This window comes from Lampetra planeri, chromosome 23 (assembly GCF_965212315.1).
Source record: "Lampetra planeri chromosome 23, kcLamPlan1.2.h2, whole genome shotgun sequence".
Taxonomy (NCBI): Eukaryota; Metazoa; Chordata; class Hyperoartia; order Petromyzontiformes; family Petromyzontidae; genus Lampetra; species Lampetra planeri.
In genome coordinates, this window is record NC_136129.1 from 5,562,441 (window position 1) to 5,586,665 (window position 24,225).

The 24,225-nt window shown below is 50.7% G+C and overlaps 1 protein-coding gene across 2 annotated transcripts in view; it reads right to left on the reverse strand.

Annotated features, from left to right (window-relative positions):
* LOC144726306 (collagen alpha-1(XII) chain-like) overlaps nucleotides 1–24,225 on the reverse strand; it is a 132,459-nt gene that overhangs the window by 15,377 nt on the left and 92,857 nt on the right. For both annotated transcript variants that reach the window (XR_013587264.1, XM_078604899.1), the window contains exons 35-51: nucleotides 21,387–21,506; nucleotides 17,320–17,469; nucleotides 16,329–16,448; nucleotides 15,357–15,506; nucleotides 14,315–14,434; nucleotides 13,168–13,317; nucleotides 12,456–12,572; nucleotides 10,525–10,671; nucleotides 9,543–9,608; nucleotides 8,793–8,932; nucleotides 8,134–8,257; nucleotides 6,083–6,226; nucleotides 4,892–5,056; nucleotides 4,027–4,065; nucleotides 3,074–3,212; nucleotides 2,231–2,373; nucleotides 950–1,059 (exon numbers count right to left, since the gene is read on the reverse strand). Coding sequence is in view for 1 of the 2 variants with exons in the window: in XM_078604899.1 (XP_078461025.1) it covers nucleotides 950–1,059; nucleotides 2,231–2,373; nucleotides 3,074–3,212; nucleotides 4,027–4,065; nucleotides 4,892–5,056; nucleotides 6,083–6,226; nucleotides 8,134–8,257; nucleotides 8,793–8,932; nucleotides 9,543–9,608; nucleotides 10,525–10,671; nucleotides 12,456–12,572; nucleotides 13,168–13,317; nucleotides 14,315–14,434; nucleotides 15,357–15,506; nucleotides 16,329–16,448; nucleotides 17,320–17,469; nucleotides 21,387–21,506 (2,144 nt within the window). In the remaining variant the exon portion in view is untranslated. The remainder of the gene's footprint in view (nucleotides 1–949; nucleotides 1,060–2,230; nucleotides 2,374–3,073; nucleotides 3,213–4,026; nucleotides 4,066–4,891; nucleotides 5,057–6,082; nucleotides 6,227–8,133; nucleotides 8,258–8,792; nucleotides 8,933–9,542; nucleotides 9,609–10,524; nucleotides 10,672–12,455; nucleotides 12,573–13,167; nucleotides 13,318–14,314; nucleotides 14,435–15,356; nucleotides 15,507–16,328; nucleotides 16,449–17,319; nucleotides 17,470–21,386; nucleotides 21,507–24,225) is intronic.

Genomic DNA, 24,225 nt, shown 5'->3' on the forward strand with positions numbered 1-24,225 from the left:
CACAAACGCAAATACAGACAAAGATATACCCCCATAGCCTTGACTCGCGAGCACCTATGAAGGCTGGCACAAGACTACGCGGGCTGCCTTTGTCTTCCCAGTGCTGATGCTTACACACAGCAACAGGTACTCATTTAAGGGCTGAATCGAACTTGCGGAAGCCCAAGACCGGTTCAGATATTCATCCCTGGTTTTAGCCATGAGCAGGAATCGATCCTGACTGACCTGGTTCTTAGGGCAGCATGCTAACCACTGGTCCATACATATGTAGTGGGTTCGATTGAGGTGCACACTCAACTTGGAGGCAACACTATTTATTAACGCATAACAACCAATGTGAACACTATACATAAGGTGGTGACCACCATTCCTAATCTCACTAACACTCGGGGAATACTACACAGCGTGACCAAGGCAAGTGACGGGTTGCCTGGTCACGAACGACGATCAGAGACTCGAGGACCGCTGATGGCGTCTTCATCCCGGGGTTGAACAGCCCAGCGCTCTGTTCACACCCCACTTATAACTCCCGCGGCGTGGCCGGCTCCGACCCAGGCCACGCCCCCCTTCTCGATCCTTCGAGAAGGTTCGGGTCCCCAACCACGTGACCCCCAAGCTCCCCCTTGGGGCCCCTAGCCCCCCCCTTTATCCGGTCACGTGTCCTGTTGGGTTCATGCAGAGTGTCACGGCCTGACACGACCCCCGTGACACCCGCCTACAGCACCCATACCGAGCCAACACAGTAGTGACGTCATGTGTCCCTACGCTCGTACAGTCCCGACACAGTAGTGACGTCGTAAGTCACTACACATATATAAACAAAAGACACAGATCCCCCCGTATAGCCTCAACAGACTGTTGGGGCAAGTGCTGTTAGCGAGCACCTACGAAGGCTGGCACGGCACACGAGGGGGTGGGTGGCCAGCACCGCAGGTGAAAACGCACGGACCTTGTGGAAGCTGCCGTAAAAGAGCTTCTGAACATCCGGGCCCTCGAAGTTGGTGCTTTGCGACTTCCCCGCGTCGTCCATGTACTCGAAGGTCAAAGACTTCGCCTTGGCTGCAGCGCACGTGTACACACACGCGTTACCGGTGTTTGGACACATTCGGTTATACTATACGAGCTTTACTACCCGGCTTCGCCCGGGACTTGGATTCACCACGTCCGGCCGCCTTTGTCTCCCCAGTGGCGATGTTCACACACCACACCAGTTACTCGTTTGAGGCTGAGTCGACCTAGGGGAGGCCCAGGCCCTGTTAAAATAATCGTCACCGGTGGTGGCCGTGAGCGGGAATCGAACTTGGGTCGCCGGGTTTGTAGCGCAGCGCGCTAACCACTACACTACAATGCGTTACGCTTCCACATGCGCGGGTCACATGACAGATTTGACGTCACAGCTCACTTGCCGTGCAAAAAATATATGCACCAATGAGTTTCCCCCCCCCCCCCCAAAAGTGTATTTTCATAATTTTTGCATGGTGTACAGTCTGGAAAGTACCCAGATGACAAATTTCAAGTTTGTTGCATGTCGGGAAGTACGCTAAACATTTTAAACAGACACACATAATCACAACTTTGCCTTTCATATATATGGAGATATACACGTGCACGCCACAGTCTGCAGGTATGTACGCACACGAGTGAATGCACGGTACACACACGTGGAGTCAGAACCAATACATTTGTGTGGTTGCGTGCATCTCCATGTCTGCATGCACCAGGCGGCACAGCTATCAAGGGTGCAGGAAATGCAACTGCACCGGGGCCCCTGGGCTGGGGGGGGGGGCTAAGGCCGACGAAGAGGGTGGGGGAGGAAATTGTATCGGGGGGGCCGGGGGGGACCCCCATTTCATCCCCTGCATCAGGACCAGTTGCCAACCAGACTACGCGACTGATGAGGGTTACGGTTGCACGGCTGGGTGGTAGGGCTAGGGGTAGGGGCTAGGCTAGGGCTAGGTTTAAAGTTATGGATCAATGTCGGGTTTGTGTTAGGGGTCAAAGGTCAACGTTCGTTCGGGTTCAGTGGCTTAGCTATCTAGTGCGCAGGCGGTGCAACTGCGTCGGAGAACACAGGCGGCATGCTGTGGAAAGGATGGGGGAGGGAAATTGGACAGGGTGGGGCGGGCGCAGGGAGAGAGAGGAAGGATGCCCATTTCATTCATTGCACCAGGGCCGAAGCCACCCACGGCACCCCTCTGGGGGTGGCCGAGCGATCACGCGCCGGTCTCACCGTCGAGGAGGACGCCCACTTGGAGTTTGTCTGCTTCGTCGCGGAGCTCCCACACGGTGAACGGCTGCGAGGGCGTCTCGGGCAGCATGCGCATCATGAACGACACCGTGTATGCGGGGGGCAGCCCCTCCGGCAGCACCTCCCTGCTCACGCCGCGAGGGAAGACGCGGGGGGGGAGGGGGGGGGGTCGAACCGTTTCAGCGGGGGCTGTTCTGGGCCGTGTACCCCGTCAAATCCGCACCCAAGTGTACCATTCGCTATGGCTGTAGCTGCTACAGTGACGTGCCACCTACTGCAGTCTGCGTGGCAGCACGAGAAATATTTCGAAAATAGAACAAATTATTTGAAATGGATAAAGAAGCATGGAGAAACGGACCCTTTGAAGTACATCAAAGACAGAAAGAAGAAAAGGTGGATGAGAGAACATACAGAGTTAGAGACATCATATTGACTATTGAGAAATGTAACTAGGCATTGGCAGGCCACGTCGCTAGAAGGGACGATGGCCGGTGGTCAAGACTAACTACGGAGTGGCAGCCAAGGCAGTAAACACGTGTGGACAGCATGTGGAGATGGAGCGATGAAATCGGATCATGCGCAGGTGGGACTGTCGCATCTCAGGACCCTGACAGGCAGTGATGGCTTAGGACAGAGCCCTTCATCCATCAGTGGATAGACCATGGATGCTACTGCTGCTGTTGATGATGACAATGAACCGGGTTTCATTGCTGTATATATGTGTGCACACGTGTACGAGTGTGTGCATGTTGGTGTACGTGCGTGTGGCCGTGTAGTTGTGCGAGCACACGCTACCCGTGTGTGCATGTGTGTGTGCGTGCGTGCCTGGTAGGCTGTCTCAGCACTGCCTCTTTGTGAATCCGAAACGAGGGGAACGAGTTGAAGGAGCCGGGCTCCATGGAGACTCCGCTCACGTTGGCGTAGAGACGCTCGGTCAGCTGGAACGCCTCCATCATCTTGAACCCTGCGGCGGCGCACGCCACATTCACACGAGCAACCTTGCAACGAAGGATTTTCCTCGAGCTAGGCCCAGGCGGGAGACTAACACGGGGAGGCCTTGGTACGGAGAAGCATAACCCAGAAGCGCTGGTTCGTAATGAGGTCATAGCCGGTGTTTAAAGTAGCACGAAAAAGGTTCCGGCATGCGGAGAATAAATTCTACGACAACACGGAATTGTTTTGAAGTGGATATACATTATATACGATGTAACGCACTAGAGGGCGTTTAATCGTACATTCTATTTTCGTACATTATATTCTACGTAAGATATTCTCATACGTTGATTGTACATTGTACACTACGTAACTTGCATTTCATATACGTTACACGCTACAAAACAGGATTACAATGCATTGAACATGTACATTGTAATTCGACTCTCACCTCCCTTCAACACAATATACACCTTGCCTCAATCTGGCTGCACCAATTTTATGTACGCATGCATGTCGAACTTCCTTCGGACCGTACGTAGCCAACTGTGCGAATCAGATGTGCGGGCTGGGGAAGGTCAACAAGGTGAACACAAAACTCCGCTCTGAAGAAGTGAAACGGCCACCGATTGGCCACCAAACGCACGTCCACGCGAAACGTCAGACGCGGCGGGTCGCCTGTTTTGCATCAGTCCGACAATCACGTTGTCTTCCCCCGCCCCCCCCTCCAGAGAGTTATGATTTTCTCGTGGCCAGTATATCGGTCCGTGCACTCCCTCACCCGGTGCGTATTGCATATACCCCGTGCATGCCGTCTGCCGCCTTTAACCGTCCGCCGGCCGTACCTGAGATGGTGTAGCGGTCGAGGTGGACGAGCGGGCATGCTGCAGGCCGGCGTCACGTTCGAGCCACGATCGATTGGCGCCGCAACGGGGGAAGTGGGGGGAGAGGGGTTGCGGGGGAGGTGGCAATGATGCGGACACGCGGGGGGACGTGCGGGGGGACACGCGGGGGGACACGTGGGGCCACGACGGCGCACACAGGGGGGCAGAGACGTACGAATAATTAGAAAAATACCATGTTGCGGTTCAGTTGCGCATGTAGTACAGTACTCGTGTGTTTATTTCTTACTATTCATTGAATTTAAAAGTAGCAACAATTTATTGAACTGAGCAGGTGTCCTGGAACACCTTGATGACACACATTTATATTTTAACACCAATATATTAACAAAGGATGTGTTGAGGTTTACATTTTTTTTCAAATTAAAGATAACCCATGCAGGCTTCACTGGAACACGATACAATCCACGTTATTATTTTATCATCTCCCCACGTATGACCGCACAATTAACTGAATAATTGATTTGTTTTCCATCCACTTGACTAAGCATCATCTCAACAAAAGCGAACAGCGTTTTTTTTTTGGCGACAGGATTGCGCAGCGCCTCACAGCAAGAACGGCCTGGGTTCAATTCCCGGCTTTTCCGCGTGGAGTTTGCACGTTTCCACCCCTGTTCCACACTGCCCTCCCATCACTAAAATAAAACACACACATTGCACCCTCCCCACGACTGAGAAAACTGGTCAGGGCCCTCGTGAAAAAGTGTCTTGAGACTCGGTGAAGCCCTGGCCGAACAAGCACAATGATGATACAATTATCCTGGACGATGCGAGCGCACGCGTTGAATCTGAGTGCCGGCGTACTCACTTGCGGAGGCGGTCTCGCACACGAAGGTGATGAGGTGGTCCTCCAGGGAGCGGAACGCCTCGTAGTCCTCCACCAGGAACACGTGGCGCTCGCTCGGCAACGAGCCGATGGCGCGCAGCTCCGCGTAGTCGCCGTCCGCGATGCCGATCGCAAACACGGACACGCCTGCGCGCGTACGTGGCAAACACAGAGACAAAGATCCCCCGCGCCCACCACCTCAGCATATTGTTGGGGCAAGTGCTGTTGGCGAGCACCTATGAAGGCCGGCACACCGCGGTCACATTTGGAAGATGTTTAAATGTTCCGCCTGCCACATCGTAGGTGATTGCACCTGCTGTCACTGCTATCTCATGTGATAATACAATCGGGTTAAATAACAGTGGATTGACACAACGGCTCTGTTCGTACATCCAGCATTCATACCCAGCACTTAGCAGACTGAGCTGCAGGCTGGCCGAACATACACACACGGGGCTCGTTGTGTGGCCAGCACCGTGCACAGCCGACCTTCTTTATGTCTCTCTGGCAGTAGCATCCAATGCACCGCCATGACTGCACCATGTATTAATTTTATAGTCCATGGGCCACAGCAGATATTGGTACCACCTAAGGTAGCAAAACTTTAGTCGTACCCATTTATTTACACAAATGTTATACAGCCAATATGATTGAATTACTAGATCACGCCACACGTTTCACGTGGTTACCTCATAATTAACTGTTATTGGCCACATAAATAAATTGTGAGCGATAAAACTATTCCATCCCAAAAGCAATATTTGATCTGGGCTTGAGGCTGAAGTGACCTCGGGGAAACTCAGGCCAGGTTCAGAGACCGTTTGTAATCAGTCTGGTGCTAAACGTGGCCAAGAATCACACTTGGGCACAGGAGCCGCACTGTAAATTTCCATGTGAAAATAAAAATAGTAAATTTTTACAAAAATCTATTTTTTTGCGATTTTCTCACCGTTCCTATAATTTGTGCGCTGGTGTTTTTGTATGCTTTGTTGTTGTAACTTTCTGACCCACCCCTTACCGGAAATCTGTGAAAAAAGATGTATAGCTCATCGGATTCCTCCAGTATAAATAAAGATTATGTGCATGTAGAAGGACATAACGAGGGCACACAGTTGCGTGACGACGGTGAATGGTACAGATTCACGCGCGCACCGAACACACACGACATCGTACCGTCCTGCTGAATCTTTTGCGCGATGGCCGACACGTCGTCCTGCGAGCGCCCGTCCGTGATAACAACGAGCACCTGCGGCAAGCCGCGGCGCACGCCCGACTGGGCGGCGAACATCGCGTCGCGAACAAACTCCAGCGCCTTGCCTGCACACGGCGCGACCGTCCACACCGTCGCCATCGCCACCACCGCCGCCACCGGTTAAACAATGATCCACCGTTAACGTCACCGCCACCACCACCACCACCACGGTCAACACCATAATCATCATCACCATCAAGCACGTTTACCACCATTAGTTAAATAATAATCACCACCACTGCCACCACCGCCAATACCATCATGCTCCACAACCTAATCATCATCACGATCTCGACCCTTGCCACCAACATTTAAACAATAACAACTGTCACCACCATCAACACCCTCACACTCAACACCATAATCATCATAACGATCACCACCATTTCCACCACCAGTTGAACCATAATCACCACTACCATAATTACCATCAGCAGCACCACCACCACCACAAGCACGGCCAACACCACCACCACCATCACCGCAATTGTCAACAACACCACCACCACCGTCATCACCACCACCACCACCAACACCACCACGACTGCCACCACCAATTAAACAAGGATAAACCACTTTGGCCACATATGGCCCATTACCACAGTTCAAGAGCCCTGGACTTGGAGATTCCCAGAACGGGTTCAGATACCACTTGCTACTGATGTTATCCATTGCCAGGATTCCACACACACACACAGCTGAACACTTCAGAATATATTCCCACCGGTAAACACTGAGAATGCTAACAACGAGTATTTTATATTACTCCTTAGGGGTGGGATTGTGGCACATTGGTTAGCACACTGGGGCTACAACCCAGTGACCTTGGCTCAATCCCTGCCATGGTAAACATCGTTGGTGAGCGATATCCGCCATGGTCCTGGGTCCACCCTCCAACGACACCCCACCATCAGCTTGCGCTGACAAGCTTGGGTAAGTAAGGTAAAACGAACCACATGACCGACATGGCGTGGGGAAGCCTTCGTTCGGCAAGAAACTGACAAAGGTCCGTAAATTATCTGTATTATTATTCTTTTAACAATCCCTCCCCTGCAAAACCCGTCTGCTACCTGTTCCCCAGACACCCCTCAATAACACGTAATGGTATTCCCAGGGTAGAGTGTAACATGTTAGACCGGGAATGATCCAACTGCTGGCAATGGGGGGGGTGTTTTGGGAAAAGTGAGGCCCCTTCATTAATCTCTGCCATGGTACCACCAGGGATGAATGATTCATGTTAGATGATACTGAGAACATTCTGTGGGTGAGCTCTGAAGAGACAGAGGTGAAAGCGAGGGGGGTGAGGCGGGTGGTTGGGGTTGTAGGGGGCATGGTGGAGATTGCATTAGGGGTGCGCACCACAGCTACATAAATCATTACTGCAAGCAGCACTGCACCATATGTGGTGATGTTTAATTATTGGGGGAGGGGGTGGGGATGGGAGGGGTGCATTGCTGTATTTAGCATTCAACAAAATAGATTGCTAAGCGATGGAGTGCGAGCGAGGACAAAATGTAGAATTTATGAGGTGCCGCTGTTACACAGCAGGAGGAGAAGACAAGTTGAGAGACTTGTACGAATGGCTTGTTTTTCGCAGGGCCTCGCTAAGTAAGGAGGGGTCCTCTCCAAGAGTGCTGCTATGGTAGACCCTTTGCAGGGCGCTGGTTCGTAAAAAGTAGTCGAGTGCATCTGTTTTGGGTGTGTGCTAAGCATGCGACAATTAACCTCTCACTCGATTCAATCAATTGCCGCGATCGGGGGGGTCTTGATTCAACTTGGGTTTTTGTTTGTTTTTGTGGCTGTACTGGCAGTGGTGCGCAAGCACAATTAACAACAACCACTCAACGCGTGTGTCAATAACACTGGAGTGAGGCCTTAAAACAGGGACAGCAGGCGACGTTTTGGGTAATGGCCCCTTTCATCACAGCAAATGATATCTACGCAGGGCCAGCTTTCGGTCTATGTGCATTACCAGTCTTGGTGTTGCCGCCCTTGTACTGGATATTGGTGATGGCTTGGAGCAGGGTTTCCTTGGAATTGTGCATCTTGAGGGTGAACTCGGATCGCGATGTGTCACTGAACTGCGCCACCGCGACCTGTCGACAGCACCACCGCCACCACCACCACCATCATCGCATGGCCTCCAGTGTCGCTTGCCTCTTTTCCACTGGTATATCCGAGCTGTGCCAGCGCGGTATGTATGCATGTTGAACTTCTTTTGCACTGTACGTAGCCAACCGTGCTAATAGGATGTGCCCTCATGGTACGGGTGGTTTCCCGCTGGTAATTGGCCATGCGAGCCAGAACCAAATCACGATGCACTAGTCTCACGAGGCATCTGAAAAGTGGCCCCAGGCTGAGTAGGGCCAGAGGAGTTAATGATGCGCTCATTGCGTGTGACGTACGTCTGTACTGCGCGGACACAGCGTCACCGACGTGCGGCTCGACTCGTTCGATGAGTGCGTGACATCATAGCAGCAAAGCTCAGTTTTTTTGCAGTGGGAAAAAAAGACAACCTGGCGGTTCCCTGAGTCCCATCAGGCTGACTCGGCATACAGCGGAGAAAGTGGTGCGAGTGTTTGCCCGTGACCCAGCGTCCGCTCCCGCGTGCAAGTTGGCGCTGGACTGTACCTGCATGCCGTCTTGCCCGATGCGGTCCAGGGCACCCACCATGTTCCACAGGAAGTTGATGACCTTTTGGAAATTCTCGTCTCCGATGCTCCAAGAGCCGTCCACCATGAACACCAAGTCGGCCTTCGCCCCCTTGCACTCTGCAGGGGGGGTGGGGGTGGAGTGGGGGGGGAGTGAGGGGGGGGGCACCGCCGCCACCGAGTTAGGGGAACTCGACGTTGTCCGCCTTTTTCACCATGCCCATGTTCGCCAGCACGACCATCGTCCTCAACAACATCGAGGCAATGATCAAGATGAACATCGCCACCAACGACTACAACACAAGGAACTTCACTGTCAGCGAGTTATTCGGTCTGGGTTACTTAAGTAATTAATGTGGTATCAGTAGCATCATTCTGCGTCATGATCATCGTCACCATCTACAATGATATCATCATTGTCACCACCAACACCACCAACACCACTGGCACTATCTTATCCCCATCACGATCGGCAAAATCAACATCGTTATCATCAACATCATCGTTGAATCTTTTAACAACTTCAACTATCTTCTTCTACAAACGCTACAAAGTGGTTGCAAAATAGGGCAGTAGATTTTTCCTTTACTCTTTCATTCTTATAATCTTCATCAGCACGAGCCGAAGCATTATCGTCCATAGATTTTGTCATGATCATTGCAGTCATTGTTTAAAATATCGTCATGATCATCACCACAGTCTCCATCAGCACGGCTGTAATTAACGGTACCTGTGCGTGCAGGAGGGATGGTGGGCGGAGGCTTGGGAGTTGTGGGAGCTGATGTTGGGGCCGGCACTGTGAAAAAACGATCACGACAATCCCAAACCTCGTTCCCAGCCACTGCGTGACCAGAGGTCAAGTGCCTCTGTGCCTACCCTTACAATAGCGCGACTGTGTGTGCATGCGAGTGCATGTATGTATGTAGATGCTCGCTAACAGCACTTGCCCCAACAGTCTGTTAAGGCTATACGAGGGAACTTTGTCTTTGTTTTGTATGTGAGTGCGTGTGACAGTGTAGGTGAGTGTCTATACAGTACGTGAGTGTGTGGGGAGCGTTAGTGCAGTGGTTAGCGTGCCGTACTACTATCCAGGGCGAGCCGAGTTCGATTCCCGCTCACGGCCAACACCAGTGACGATTATCTGAAACGGTCCTGAGCCTCCCGTAGGTCGACTCAGCCTAAAACAAGTACCTGATGTGGTGTGTAAACATCACCACCGGGGAGACAAAGGCGGCCGGGCGTCGTGTTAACCACTCACCCTCTCGTGTGCCGTGCTAGTGGCGAATGGCGGGTATTGGTAGACTGACTGGAGTCTGTTAAAGGCTGTACAGGGGGATCTTTGCGAGCATGCGAGTGTAGGCGCACGTCAGAGGTCGCAACCGGGTACCCGATACCCGTACCCTACCCGATACCTGGCTACCCGTACCCGGCCGGGTACGGGTACCCGTTTGCGACCCTGGTGCGGCCGGGTACGGGTACGGGTAGGCCGTGAGTCACTGGTGAGTAACTGTTTGTCACTCATTTCCCAACGTCTTGTCTCTTCTCACAATTAAGGTTCCTAGAATCAACCCACCCGTGCCTGCAACATGGCTTCATCCCAGAGGTCGCAATCAGGTACCCGATACCCGTACCCTACCCGTACCCGGCCGGGTACGGGTAGGGTAAGGAATCAAAACCCGTTTGCGACCTCTGGCGCACGTGCGTGCACTCACATGTGCGCTGGTTGATGGTGGTGGGAGGGCCCTGGTAATCCGGCAGACCCACAGTGATGGTGACTCGGTACTCCTTGCCCGGGACCAGGTTGTACGCGCACTGATTCGTCACGCTCCCCGGCACCGGGAACTCATGCCTGTCGCCACCTGCCACAACACATCATCATCATCGTCATCAGCCGTGATTGATGCACTGCTGGATGAAAGCCGCTCCAAGCGGTCGCCAGCACTCACAACCCCCACAATCGCACAATTCAACGATCCATGTAGCGCCTGCATGGGAACCGATGTTTGCGGATGTGGGTCGTCCCTGCGTCTGGAGGATGCGACGTCGCTCCGAGGGCGACCACAGGGGCCCTTCTGTAGCTCCCCCCATCTGGAGAACGCCCTCCCCTCCAGCCACAATCTGGGACTTGGGCCCTGTCGATGTTCTTAAGTCACGACTGAAAAGGTTTCACTTCTACTACACCACTGCTCGTGGAGCACTTCTATACCATTGCTTGCACCTCCCGATTAGCGCGGTTGGCTACGTACAGTGCTAAAGAAGTTCAATATACATACACTAGACCAATGACTTGGTGCAATCCGTTTACCCTGATTCTATTGGCTTGTACGGTGCTTTTTGTTGGTGCTCAGATTGATGTAAATTTGTATGTGTTCACTTTGAGGCCACGTGAAATGTTGAAGGTTCGTCGACAGGAGATCACGGAACAGACGCAGGTGCCATGACTGGCAGATGAAACAGCTGTAACCCCTACTGTACCAACAGACATGTAACATACATACACACAAATGCTCTCCATTTAGCCTACCAAGACAGCCGTGGATGGTTCCATTAGCGAACACTTATTATACACCGCGCATGCCATCCAGCACACACACACGCACGCAAGCGCACACACGCAAGCACGCACAAACACGCACATCGTGCGCGCATAGATTTGGGCACGCACACCTGGTTTTATGCAACAGCATGTGCGCTGGCTTTTCCATCAAAGCGCTCAAGCTCAGAACGCAGCAGTAGCAGCAGCAGCATCTCTCTTCTCAGTACTTCGCGCAGAGCATGCTTCGGTAGCCTGGCAGCACTCCCGCTGGCAGCGCCAGCTCATTCCAGCATTTACAGATCACAGGAGTGGCAATAACTCATTATTTAGCGGAGGGGAGGATAAATGACTGGGCGTTCTTGACTGGGCGATGGTGATGTGCAAGGGGGTCTGTGCATTTTTTTTTCGTGGACATCAATTAGACCGGCGCGACAAATCAGGAGAGGGTGAGGGCTCCTCCTTTCTTGGGATGGAGAGAAAGTCAGTGGCCCTGGTAAAAAAGAAAAATAACTTTTCCACGCTGAAACTCTGCTGAGCGTCACTCACTGACAGATTCACGGTCCGGTGCTGTTTTTTACGATAATGGAAAGCAGGCAAAAAAACCGAAAATTATGATTCCATTAACTGAATGCACCGACGCTGTAAAAGTATCAGCTATGCGAGGTCAATTGTCGATCGCCAGCCTTCGTCCCTTCAAGCGACGCGTGCGCCGTCGCAAGCCCACAGGCTTTACTTAACCATCAAAGTCGCGCCTTGAACCTGCGTATATTACCTAATCTACGCGTTCTTTGTATCTCGGTGTAATTCCAATGATTGCAGAGGAGCTACTGAGGGGCGCCTAAAATAGGGACAGTGCTGGAGAGGGCGATTAGACTGGCTCATGCGTGTGTATGCATGTATGTTGAACTTCTTTCGCACCATACGTCGCCAAGCACGCTAATCAGAGGTGCGGGTTGCTGGGTTGTATTGCGGGACCATTAAGGATGGTGGCGACTTGGGCAGGAGGCCTTCATCCAGCAGTGGCTTGGCCATTACCGATGTTCAATGATGATGATGACTACGAGGCATGGAGCGCACGAATCAGGTGACCGTTGGAGGCTCACTCACCGTCAACCGGCTCGAAGACGACGCGATACGAATAGGCGTCGCGAACGCGGTCCCACTGCACACAGAAGCTCTTGGGCGTGATGTTGTTACTCCGCAGGTTCACCGCTTTAGGGATGACTGTCGAGGGGGCACAGCATTTCAATTGATCAATCAGTTAAAGGTTATTCCTTTAAAGGTGCCTTTCTGAAAACAAGGCCCCTGTACATTCATTATGTATTCGCCAATGATACTTTAACCACCGGGCAATAATAATAATTAGGTTAATCTAAAACTATACCTTTTGTGACGATACGATCATCTTCATCTGCCCGCCCCCGAGATGTCAATGAGAAACGTGTTGGGTGGAAGCTCAACCTCCTCACTGGGTGTTGATGATGGTGAAGATGATGGTGATGATTATGATGGTAATGATGGTGATGATGATGGTGATGATGGTGATAATGATGGTGATGATGGTGATAATGATGGTGATGATGATGGTGATGATGATGATAATGATGGTGATGATGGTGATGATGATGGTGATGATGGTGATAATGACGGTGATGATGATGGTGGTAATGATGGTGATGATGATGGTGATGATGATGGTGATAACGATGGTGATGATGATGAAAGTCGAGCACGGGGGCGATGTTGAAAACATCACGAGTACGACGGCGGGTTCTGCGAATATCCATCCACGGCAGCGCGCATGAGGGCGGCTACTCACGCGTGGTGCCGATGCCCTGAATGGGCTCGCTGGCGCCGTTGCCGGGGTACAGGGCGTACACGTTCACATCGTACGATGTCCCTGGCCGTAGGTTCGTGAGCATCGTGGTGTCCGTGTCGCCGACGATCACCTCCATGGGCGTTCCGCCCGCTGTCATTGGGAGCCCGAGCACGCGTGGCGGCAAGGTCAGTCACGGTGCCGTGGAACTGTCGGGCTCTTTAAAAAATATATATACACGGTTTAAATTTGCCCCACACCCAACACAAGTCTCAGTTATTACGTCTTGGGGGATAACTAATCCAAGTTAAAATGACGATCTGTCAACTCGTTTAGAATTCAGGATTCGATTGTGGTTGTTTCGGCGCGTTTTTTTGCCATCTCTCTGTTGTCTCGTTTGTACGGTTATGTTCGGTCCATTGGCCTACACGTAACACAAGCATATCGTTTGTATAAACTGTATAGAGTCGTCGATTGTCTCACGCGCCATTCGATGGCTGTATCTTGGACGTAACAATCATTTCTGATCGGGGAATCGATGCTCATCGCATGACTCTGCCGTATACATGTATGTTGAACTTCTTTCGCACCGTACGAAGCCAACCGTGCGAATCGGAGGTACGGGGAAAGGAAATCAGAGGTGCAGTCTCCAACTATAATAAGTCACTCAAAATTATTTTGCCATCTCTCTGCTCTGAAGAAGGACCATCTTCCCAAAACATCAACATAAATGCGTAATTATCTGCTGTAAGGAAGTGCTATTTATTCACGATCTGGTGAGAGATGTTGTGATTCGTATAAGAATTCACATTGCATGGCTATGCAGTATCAGCGGCGCATCCGGGGGTGAGGAGAGGAACATGAGGTAGTGCCGTTCCCCTCCCCCCCCCCAATTTACCAACCCTCACTGACCAGCATGGTGAAGTATGGTCAAACAACTCCCACAACCGACACGGAGCCGTGGGATACCTTCATCCAGCAGTGGATTGACAAATGGCTGTAGATATTAGGCAAATTAATTTCCTCCCTCCAAAATATCTACGTGGTGTGAGTGCATGGGTGCCACTGTGGGTGCCACTGTAATGTTGTGGAGTACGGCGAGAGTCTGCGTGTCGGTCTGGGTCCGTGGCCGTCTGCGCCGTCTGGTCACCGATTGGTCGGTAGACGACGCGGTAGCCGTTGGTGGGCCCGAGCGTGCGGTCCCACGTGACCCGGAACCGCGTGAAGGACTCGTCCGTCACGCGCAGGTTCTGCGGTGCCTCTTGGGACACTGGGACACACGGCCACGCACACAGAGACACGAAGACGCCTCCAGTCTGAACACACAGGTCGTACATCAACAGCAGCCCTAGGAGTACAAAAGTGGGCAGACCATTCCTTTGCGTGCCATGCCGTGCCGGCCTTAACAGGTGTTCGGTAAGAGGGGCACGTACAGTAATGCCTCTTGTTACAGAAGCTTGTGGTTCGAGCTCCGCGGCCACCCTGGTGAATACTGCTGATGCATTAACCATAACTAGGCACCGCCCGCTTCGCAATGGATGTTAGACACGCCGTGACGTTCTTTTAAAACGTCGGCCGCTTGTGCCAGCGTCACGATCCAGATTCGATAAAATCACTCGAATATTTACTTAATTGGGAAAATCCACATAGCATCATCGCCCCTGACTCGCAAACTAATGATGCCCATTTGCAGGCCGGATATGTGTATGCCTCGCGCAGCACAGCGACAGCTGCAGCAGGGCATTGGAATGGTTTAGATGTGGTTAGGGGACTTTGAGTTATCGAAACATTTTAGCAAGCTCCCTATAACAGTATAACTACAAATCATTATCCTGTCTATGCGTACGTGCATGTGTGTGTGCGGTACTGTAGCGGTTAGCATACTCCGCTACGAACCTGGCAACCCGAGTTCGATTCCTGCTCACGGCCAACAACAGCGGCGATTATCTGTATTGGTCGTGGGCCTCCCCTAGGTCGACTCAGCATCAAATGAGTACCTAGTGCGGTGCGTAAAATCATCGCCACTCAGGAGACAAAGGCGGCTGGGCGTGGTGCTGGCCACCCCACCCCCTCGTCTGCTATACCGGTCCTTTCAGAGGTGCTCGCTAACAGCACTTGCCCTAACGGCCTGTTAAAGGCTTTACCGGGGATCTTTGTATTTGTTTCTTGAGTGTGTGCGTGCGTGTGCTCACGCGTTTGGCCGGTCCCCTGCAGCGGCTGGCTGTCTCCGCTGGGGTAGATGGCGGAGACGCTCACGTCGTACTCCGTTCCCGGCTGCAGGTTATTCAGCATGGCCGTGTTCGCGCCATCCGCCACCGTCACCTGCATGGGTTGCCCTCCCGCTGGAACACCCCACACAGGCGCCGCCGACGCTGCTTTAGCTTTCATTAATTACCAGAGGCACCCAATGAGACGGGCAGGAAAAGCAAATAAGTTCGTACAATCCGCTACCATGAGGGTCGTCCTTTCGTTCGCATGTGTGTGCGTATGTTGAACTTCTTTCGCACCGTGCGTAGCCAACCGTGCTCATCAGAGCATGTGTGTGTTTGTATAGAGATCCGTAGTCCCGCTACGAGCAGGGGACTCTACGGACACGTCCTAGGTTGTCAAAGAAACCTCACGAATTTCAATGGCAATTCCTGTGTCTCCGTTCCAGTGAACGGGATGCTCGTGCTAAATCCAAGGATCACCACTTGGTGGCACGCTTTGGCACTTCTGAAAACAAAACACCCGTGAATCCTATGTTTTCGAAGGCCTCGTAAATTCCATTAAAACTTGTACTCGACTCAGGAAAGTCGCATTCTCATTCCGGGCTCGCGATCGTTGGAATTGCCCAGCACAAATGGAGATATCAGCACGCTTTCGGAAAAATACAATGTTGCGAATCGTCGGTCTCTACGTTTCCGCACTGCCAATCCTAAACCGACGCTCAGACAGTCAGATTGATACAAATAAAAACTTTTTACCAAATAATGACGACGAAAACAAAGACAATGGTAACTTATTGAAGTGTCCGCTCTAGTGGCAAATACATCAATCCACGTTTACAGGTGGATTCGTCAACATGGTAGCTCGACGCCGACGATAACGATGATGACGACGATGTGTGCTTACAAGTGCGTGTGCGCGTGTGGCAGATGCGCACACGTGTGTTTGATCCGAACCTCGAGGCCGATAGACGATACGGTAGCCGTTGGTGGGCGAAGGAGCGCGATCCCAGGTGACGCGGAACCGCGTGAACCACTCCTCGGACACACGCATGTTTTGCGGAGACTCTTGGGAGACTGAGACGTGAGGGCAAGAGACGCACGCACACACACACAGGCACACAATGACAAAGGACCCCTGTATAGCCTTCAGCAGACTGTTGGGGCAAGTGCTGCTAGCGAGCACCTATGAAGGGCGGCACGGCACACGATGAGGGGGTGGGTGGCCAGTAGAAATGCAATGGCTGCCTTTTTATTTCGAGTGGCGATGATTAACACATCGCACCGGGTACTCATTCGAGGCCGATCGACCTCGGGGAGGCCCAGGGCCAGTTCAGATAATCGTCACTGGTGTTAGCCGTGAGCCGGAATCGAACTCAGGTCACAGGGTTCGTGACAGAGCGCGCAAACCGCTACTTTACCGCTTCCCAAATGTATTGCTACCGCCACAGTTGCCGGAAAGGCCTGCGCTAGAGGAAGCTCGAAAGAGCCCCTCTAGAGGGTATTTGGCCTCCTCTTTCATGTGGGCCAGATCACACGAGGCCTGCCGATTGCCTAACTTTGGTGTAACCCATTTATACTGCTGGGTGGACAGAGGCGGGAGGCGGGGAGGACGGTGGAGTGGAATTTAAAATACATACCCATTGTTTCAACTGCTACACCGGAGGATCAAACAGGCGACCTCTGAATTGCAAGTCCAGTGTGCTAAGCATTACCACGGCAGCATCCCACCTTATCATTACTCTTCCCATAGCCTTGGCAAATGCACGATCAGAGCACTTGCTAAATTAGCTTAACCAGAGCAGAGCAGCTTCTTGAAGGAGGATCTATGTGTTTGAGCACGTGTGTATGCATGTGTGTACACATGTACGTGTGTGCGCGCATGTGCATGTATGCGTGAACGTGCGTAAGCGTGTGTAAGTGCGTACGTGTATGTGCACATGCTCACGGGTTCGGCCGGCTCCCTGCAGGGGCTGGCTGTCTCCGCTGGGGTAGATGGCGGAGACGCTCACGTCGTACTCTGTTCCGGGCTGTAGGTTATTCAGCATGGCCGTGTTCACTCCGTCCGCCACCGTCACCTGCACGGGCTGCCCCCCCGCTGGAAGACACAAACAAGCCACCACAACAACCATCGCCGCCGTCATCAGCAGCGTTCTGATAATTCATGAACCCCAACGCGTATCGTCAATAACACTGCCCGAAACAGGAAAGCACACATATATATAATCGTACATTTCAGGCAATGATCCAGAGCAGTTGTTAATGACGAATATGTTGGAGATTTTGGAACTTGTGCTCTGTGCACCACCGCCAATGCAGTATCACAAAAAGCAACCATTACGGTCACAAAGCTCACGAAAAAAGCGTCGATGTCTTCATCCCAGAAAACTGGGTTTAAATAGGCCGAATCCAATGCGATGCGTTGTTTTTTTTTGGAGCCCGTTTGGTCACGATGGGAAAAATCGGGCGCCACGTGTCGTCCAGCTTAGATGAGGCAAGGGGCAGTGCTCATCTCTGTTGGCAGCCCTTGAGGCAGTTGGAGGCGAAATTCCACAGCCCCCATGACAGTGGGACCCAAGGCTCTCAATAAGGTCAATTTTGAGCTTCACAAAAAGAGTAAACCGTTAACTATATCACCATGTAACACGATTTTTGTTCCTGGGTAGTAAGTGCTTATGCCTCAAAAGTATTATTCCCCCACAAACTTTGCTTTTGTGACCAGGACTTTATGTGAAGGAATGACACAAATGCACACAATATGTACATTTCTAAATATCACTGTCCTAGTCACAAAAGCAAAGTTTGTGGGGGATGATAGCCAATTTTTGTACTTTTGAGGCATAAGCAATTAGGAAATAACACTTACTACCCAGGAACAAAAAAATAATACATCTGTTACACAGTGAATTATATAACGGTTGCAAAATGCACAACGGTACATCCATGCACATCCAACTTGACGTGTAATAATCCGATTGAGAAGCTGTCACAACCACCAAAGCAACTAAACACCTGATCTCACAATGCACACAAGAGGTGGAACATGTGAGCAGAATGTGCACCGCTCATGAGAGGGACGCCTTGAGGGAAGGGGGGCAGCTCGGTGTCAACTGGACAACACGAGTACTGTACTGGCAAAAGGAAGGAAGCGATGGTTGAGGACGATGCCATCACACCGGCATTGACCGTGCGTGTACTTATTTTTGTTTTCATCTTTGTGTCTGGGAAACCCTCAAATGAGTCTTCAGACAAAGTTTCAGGAGCGCCATGCTAGCCGAACATGTTAAGCAATTTCCCTGTTGAATATTGTCGAGGAGGGCCAGTAAACCGGACAATAAATATTTAAAAAAATTGCTACCAACCCTCCACCCCCCACCCCTCTATAGATACGCTCGCCAACCTACTTGTTGTACAGCCTCCTACAGGCCCAACACGTGGTTCCCATTTGCCATCAAATTCCTTCCACGCTTTGGATTTTTTGACACGTCTTATTGCAACCGTATATCACGACACTGCGCGAAAAGCAGGGGAGCGGGGTGCGGGGTGCGGTCGTAAGCAACCTAAAGTAGAGCAACACGGAGGATGTGTGCCGCACCGTCGATTTAGGGGAGTTAAAATCAGCGGGGAGATTATTAACGTGGGGGGGGGGGGGCAGTGCGGAGGAAGCGGGTGACATTTATTCATTAATCCCCTCTCTGCGCAATCACCGTGTAATTGCATGGCCTCTGGTACTTGCCCGGTGAAAGTTTGAGAGGGGTTTCTTTTTTTTTAAACAGCTAATTTTATTCACGCGTTTTTGTGTGTGTGTGCACGGGTGCGCGTAATCTAACTCAATGCAAGCGGTGACTGAAGAGGAAAGGATTGTGTTGATGATGTCACGATATTGGAAACACATGCCCGCACAAACCTGCAGCAGCCCTCACACTCAGCTTTAATTCACGCTGCTGCTGCTGCTGCCGTGAGTGATTTGCCGTGGAGAGAAATTGCATCGTTTGTCTCCAAGGGACTCCCCCCCACATCCCACCGCTGGTTCAATGATTCAGTGCACGGCTGTGGTCGAGCGCTGTGGAGTAAGCTGTGAGGTTGCTGGATTGTGCGGAGAGATCCACATGTGAGCGAGCGGGCAGCGAGGGAGTCGCCCGTCTTCCTTTGTTGGGTTATACGGTTGCCCATGCAAGGTGGTACAGAAAATGAGCCATTTGACAACTCCGTATAGATATCACCGCTTTAGTTTTCACAGTCATGCTGTGTCGAGCTCTCCGATCTGGGTGTCGGGATGTAGCGCGTCTGGCTTTTCGGGGGCACGTGCAGAGAAACGTTGGACGTCACGCCCAACAACACGCGGCGCAACAAAGAAACACATCAGAGAGCTTTATCTGAACGGATTTTTTCGAGCGCTATTCTTCCATTAGGATGGGTTATCTCCAGACACTTTGATTTCCTCCCATATAATAATACAAATTTAAACCCATGAAAAAAAACATGTTCGTAATAGCATTCCCAACAGACCTGTTTGAGAAAAGTCTTGAGACTCAGTTAACATTTTCCCGGGTAAATAAACGATGTTTATATCATTACTTTACATCACTGCGCATCTGTAGGGCACAACGATCAGTGAGCAGGGCAAGACTGTTTAAATCCCGGTTGAGGGCTCATCTGAACACTTCACCCATCTCCCAGGCTTAATAGCACGAATACCACTCGTGGAAGTCAACGGTTTAGTTACGTTATGGATGAACGCGTCCCTGCCACAGGAATGAAAAATTTCCACCGCAGGCTTTTAAGACAAATATGAGTACCTGCCCACCACGCTCATCTATGCAAGAAAACCACAAACTTTTTTTCCTTCCCTTTACCGTATTCTCCGGATTATAAGACGCTCCGGAAAGTAAGACACACCTCAAAATTGTGTGCCCGGTCTCAACAATAAATGCATCGAAATAAAGTTATAGAAATCCAGTCAATAAGGTTATACAGTAATGTCTTTATATGAATCTGATTATAAGATAGACACTCCCCTCCCCAACTTATTATTTAAATTATAGTGGGAAAAAAGTGTTTTTATATATTTTATTCTGAATGGGTTTTTTTCGAGTGATGTATCTGACCCAAATATCATTACAGGGAAATTATCTTTCTTTTTCGAATTAAGTTTATGTTTGTGCACTTTTTTCGATTTCTTCTGCAATGTTGTTGTTTTAATTAAATTCTGTTCATCGATGTTTTTTTATGATTATATTTATTTTAATTTTTTTTTGGTGACCCAGATCACTCTTTAAAAATTATGCTTTCCTGGTCTCTTGGGTTCTCACTTGGTTAAATGAAATAAACCACAAAACTCTTCAACTTGAGCCTTATAATTTGGAAAATATGGTACTTGGTTCATTCGTTCACTGACTATTTAAAGAATGGACACTTTCCAACGGTGATATTTCAACTCGAGCGATTATTCAGGTGAAATATTTGAATACTGTGCAGAGACGTGATAACGAAGGAAGAAAGGCAAATGAAAGGGACACTTGAAAGCACAGAATTGAGAATGCTCAGGGTGCCATTGTGGCGAGATGTTAACTCCCTTGCTTGGTATACATGAGGTCATGGGTTCGATCTCGCCTCAGATGCCTGTATATTCGGACTTTGCATGTTGTCTCCGTGGTCGCATGGATTTTTCTCCGGGTCCTCCACTTTTCCCCTCCACATTTAGAAACATGCGTTCAGAGTGTTTGCCTTCTATCAATGTCCACATGGTAAGCCACTTAGTTGGGCTACCACTTGTGTCCAGGTCGCTTCTGAAAAAGAGCTCTTTAGAGCTCAGTGGGCCTTACCTAATAAATACAAAAAAGTTTTTTTAAATAGTTTATGATATTGGGAATAACTCTCAGGATAAGGAACACGAACGAAGCATTTAGAGCCATAGTAGTAGGGTTTTACCAATGTTCACCAGAAGCTCAGGGAGGCAAGACTTAGATGTTTTGGACTCGTGTTGAGCAGAGAGAGAGAGAGAAGACGAGTTACCTTTGGGCTGGTAGGTGACGTGGTAGCCGTTGGTCTGGACAGGAGAGAGGTCCCACGTGACGCGGAAGCGTGTGTACCACTCCTCCGTGACACGCAGGTTCCGAGGGGCCTCTTGGGACACTGCGACGGGCAACGCGTGCACACGTACACGCACACACACAGACTAAAACCCCCTGTTGTAGCCTTATCAGACTGTTGGGGTCAAGTGCTGTTAGCGAGCACCTATGAAGGCCGGCACAGTACATAAAGGGATGGGTGGTCAGCACCACGCCCGACCACCTTTGTCTCCCCAGTGGAAATGTTATTACAAACTGCACCAGGTACTCATTTGAGGCTGAATCGACCTAGGGCAGGCCCAGGACCGGTTGAGATAATCGTCACTGATGTTGGCCGTGAGCGGGAATCGAACTCGGGTACCCGGGTTTGTAGCACAGCATGCTAACCGCTATACTACTGCTCCACACACGCACACACATGTACACGCACACACAGGTACACGCACACACATGTACACGCACACACACACGCACACACATGTACACGCACACACATGTACACGCACACACACACGCACACACATGTACACGCACACACATGTACACGCACACACACACGCACACACATGTACACGCACACACATGTACACGCACACACATGTACACGCACACACACACGCACACACATGTACACGCACACACATGTACACGCACACACATGTCCGCACCTCACTGGTGAATCTCGGTAAAGTCAAAACCCGGTCCAAATGTGCACTTATTTGATGGCATGTTTTTTATTAACAATGCCACGGAGAAAAAATGTAATCTGGAGCAAGGCCAAGTGGCTGATGTATGCAATGTTGTTTTAATTTAACGACCCAATGAACATGCTTGCCTAGCCACTTTTTTTACAATAATAATCATCATAATATAATAAAAAAGTAGCTTCCAGGCCTTTGTCAATCCACTGCTGGATGAAGGCCTCCCCATGCCACGTCGGTCGTGGGATTTGTTTCACCATATTCCATCAGTGCGGGTTGGTGAAAGGGTTGGCCCAGGCCCGGTTCAGGTATTGCTTGGGAATCAAATTGAGGTTGCGGGTTTCAAAGTGCAGATGGGTCAACAACTTGAATAACCACTTCACCCCTTAATATTGGATCTCTAATAATAATCACTAGAGTTGCAATTGCATTACTTCACATTTAATAACATTTGCGTACCTATACAAAGGCAAGTGCTGCGAGCGAGCACCTATTAGAGCTGGCAGAACTCAACCAGGGTGTGTTGTCGACAAACACGAAGCACATACGCACCATCACCTCTGCCAGTAGCTCATGTTGATCACATTGCAGCAGCTACTAATTTTTGGTCTGAGCTGACCTAGGGGTGGCCCAGGACAGTTTTAGATGCACCCTATTGAAACTCACCCTGGACGAGGAATTACATCCTTACATCCTGGTCACCAGGATGATAAGTACGGCGTAGTAAACTCTCCATGGCTATGGCCAAATGAATGCACTGCATTTACAAAAACACACATGTGCATGCGCACACAAAAAAAAATTGGCTGTGTCGGCCCATATGTTTTGTGCATTCTGGTATGTGTGTGTGCATGCATATGTGTGTGGTTGGGGGGGGGGGAGGGAGTGGTAGTGTAGAGGTTAGCGCACTGCACTACGAACCCGGCGACCTGAGTTTGATTCCTGCTCATGAACAATAACTGTGGTAAATCTTTGAACCGGACCTAAGCCTCCCCTAAGTCGACTCAGCCTTAAGTAAGTACCTGGTGCGATGTGTCAACATCGCCAATGGGTATACAAAGGCGTAGTGTTGGCCACCCACCTCCTCGTGTGCTGTGCCGGCGTTCATAGGTGCTCGTTCAGAGCGCTTGCCTAACAGTCTGTAAATGTCTATATGGAGATCTTTGTCTTTGTGGCTTAGGGTACTCATGGCCAGGTCTGATTTGGCTGCAGCAGTTTCATTCAGAATAAGTCATGTCACGCCAGTTATTCTCGGCCACATTAATGCCCGTCTTTTCTCAATGCTTGCAAAACGTGAAACCCTTTACCAGAATGTCTCTGCCAGCTTGAAACATTAAAGCCGGCCTGGCCACGATCCATCCCGGGTTTATCCAGACTGGACTGTGTGAGGATCTTACAGTTACTTGAAAGACCTGGACATGGTCCCATCAGTGGGCTCTTCCGGCAGGCGGGAATATCTTGGCAGGGTCATGTAGCCCACATGCCCAGCCACACCACATGCACAAACGGCTTCTGTTTGGACCGATAGAGCTCAATGGATATGGGCTGATGTGGTGCAGGAGGATTTGGAGCTGAATGGACATGCCGAGGGCTGGTATAAACTCTGTCAAGATCAGCTTCTGTTGAAGAGGCTCATTGTGTTTACTTCTGAGTAATTGAAAGTGGCTGCTATGCACACCTTACGTAAGGATGGAGGAGTGATGTTCAGAATGGGCAGAATGCTGGGTGGCTAAAACAGAGCAAGGTGGTTGATTGGTGGGTGCAGGTGATGCATCTGCCAGCCATCTCAGTCATTCAACCCACGAGAGTAAGCCTTTATCACTTCACGTTCCCTCAAAGCGCACCTAGCCTGGCACAGTGGCCGCGGTGACAACACCGCCGTTTGGTGGTGGATGTTAATTGTTGTTGTTGTTGTAAGGTTCGGCGGATACCACCTTACCCCGCGATCCTGGTGACCAAGGTTCGATTCCTGTGCATGTAAAACATCAATTGCAAGTGGTATTTGAACCTTTTATGGGTTTCGCCTCGATTCACTCAGCCTTAAACTAATACCGACTGGCGGCACTGGAGAGACAACAATGG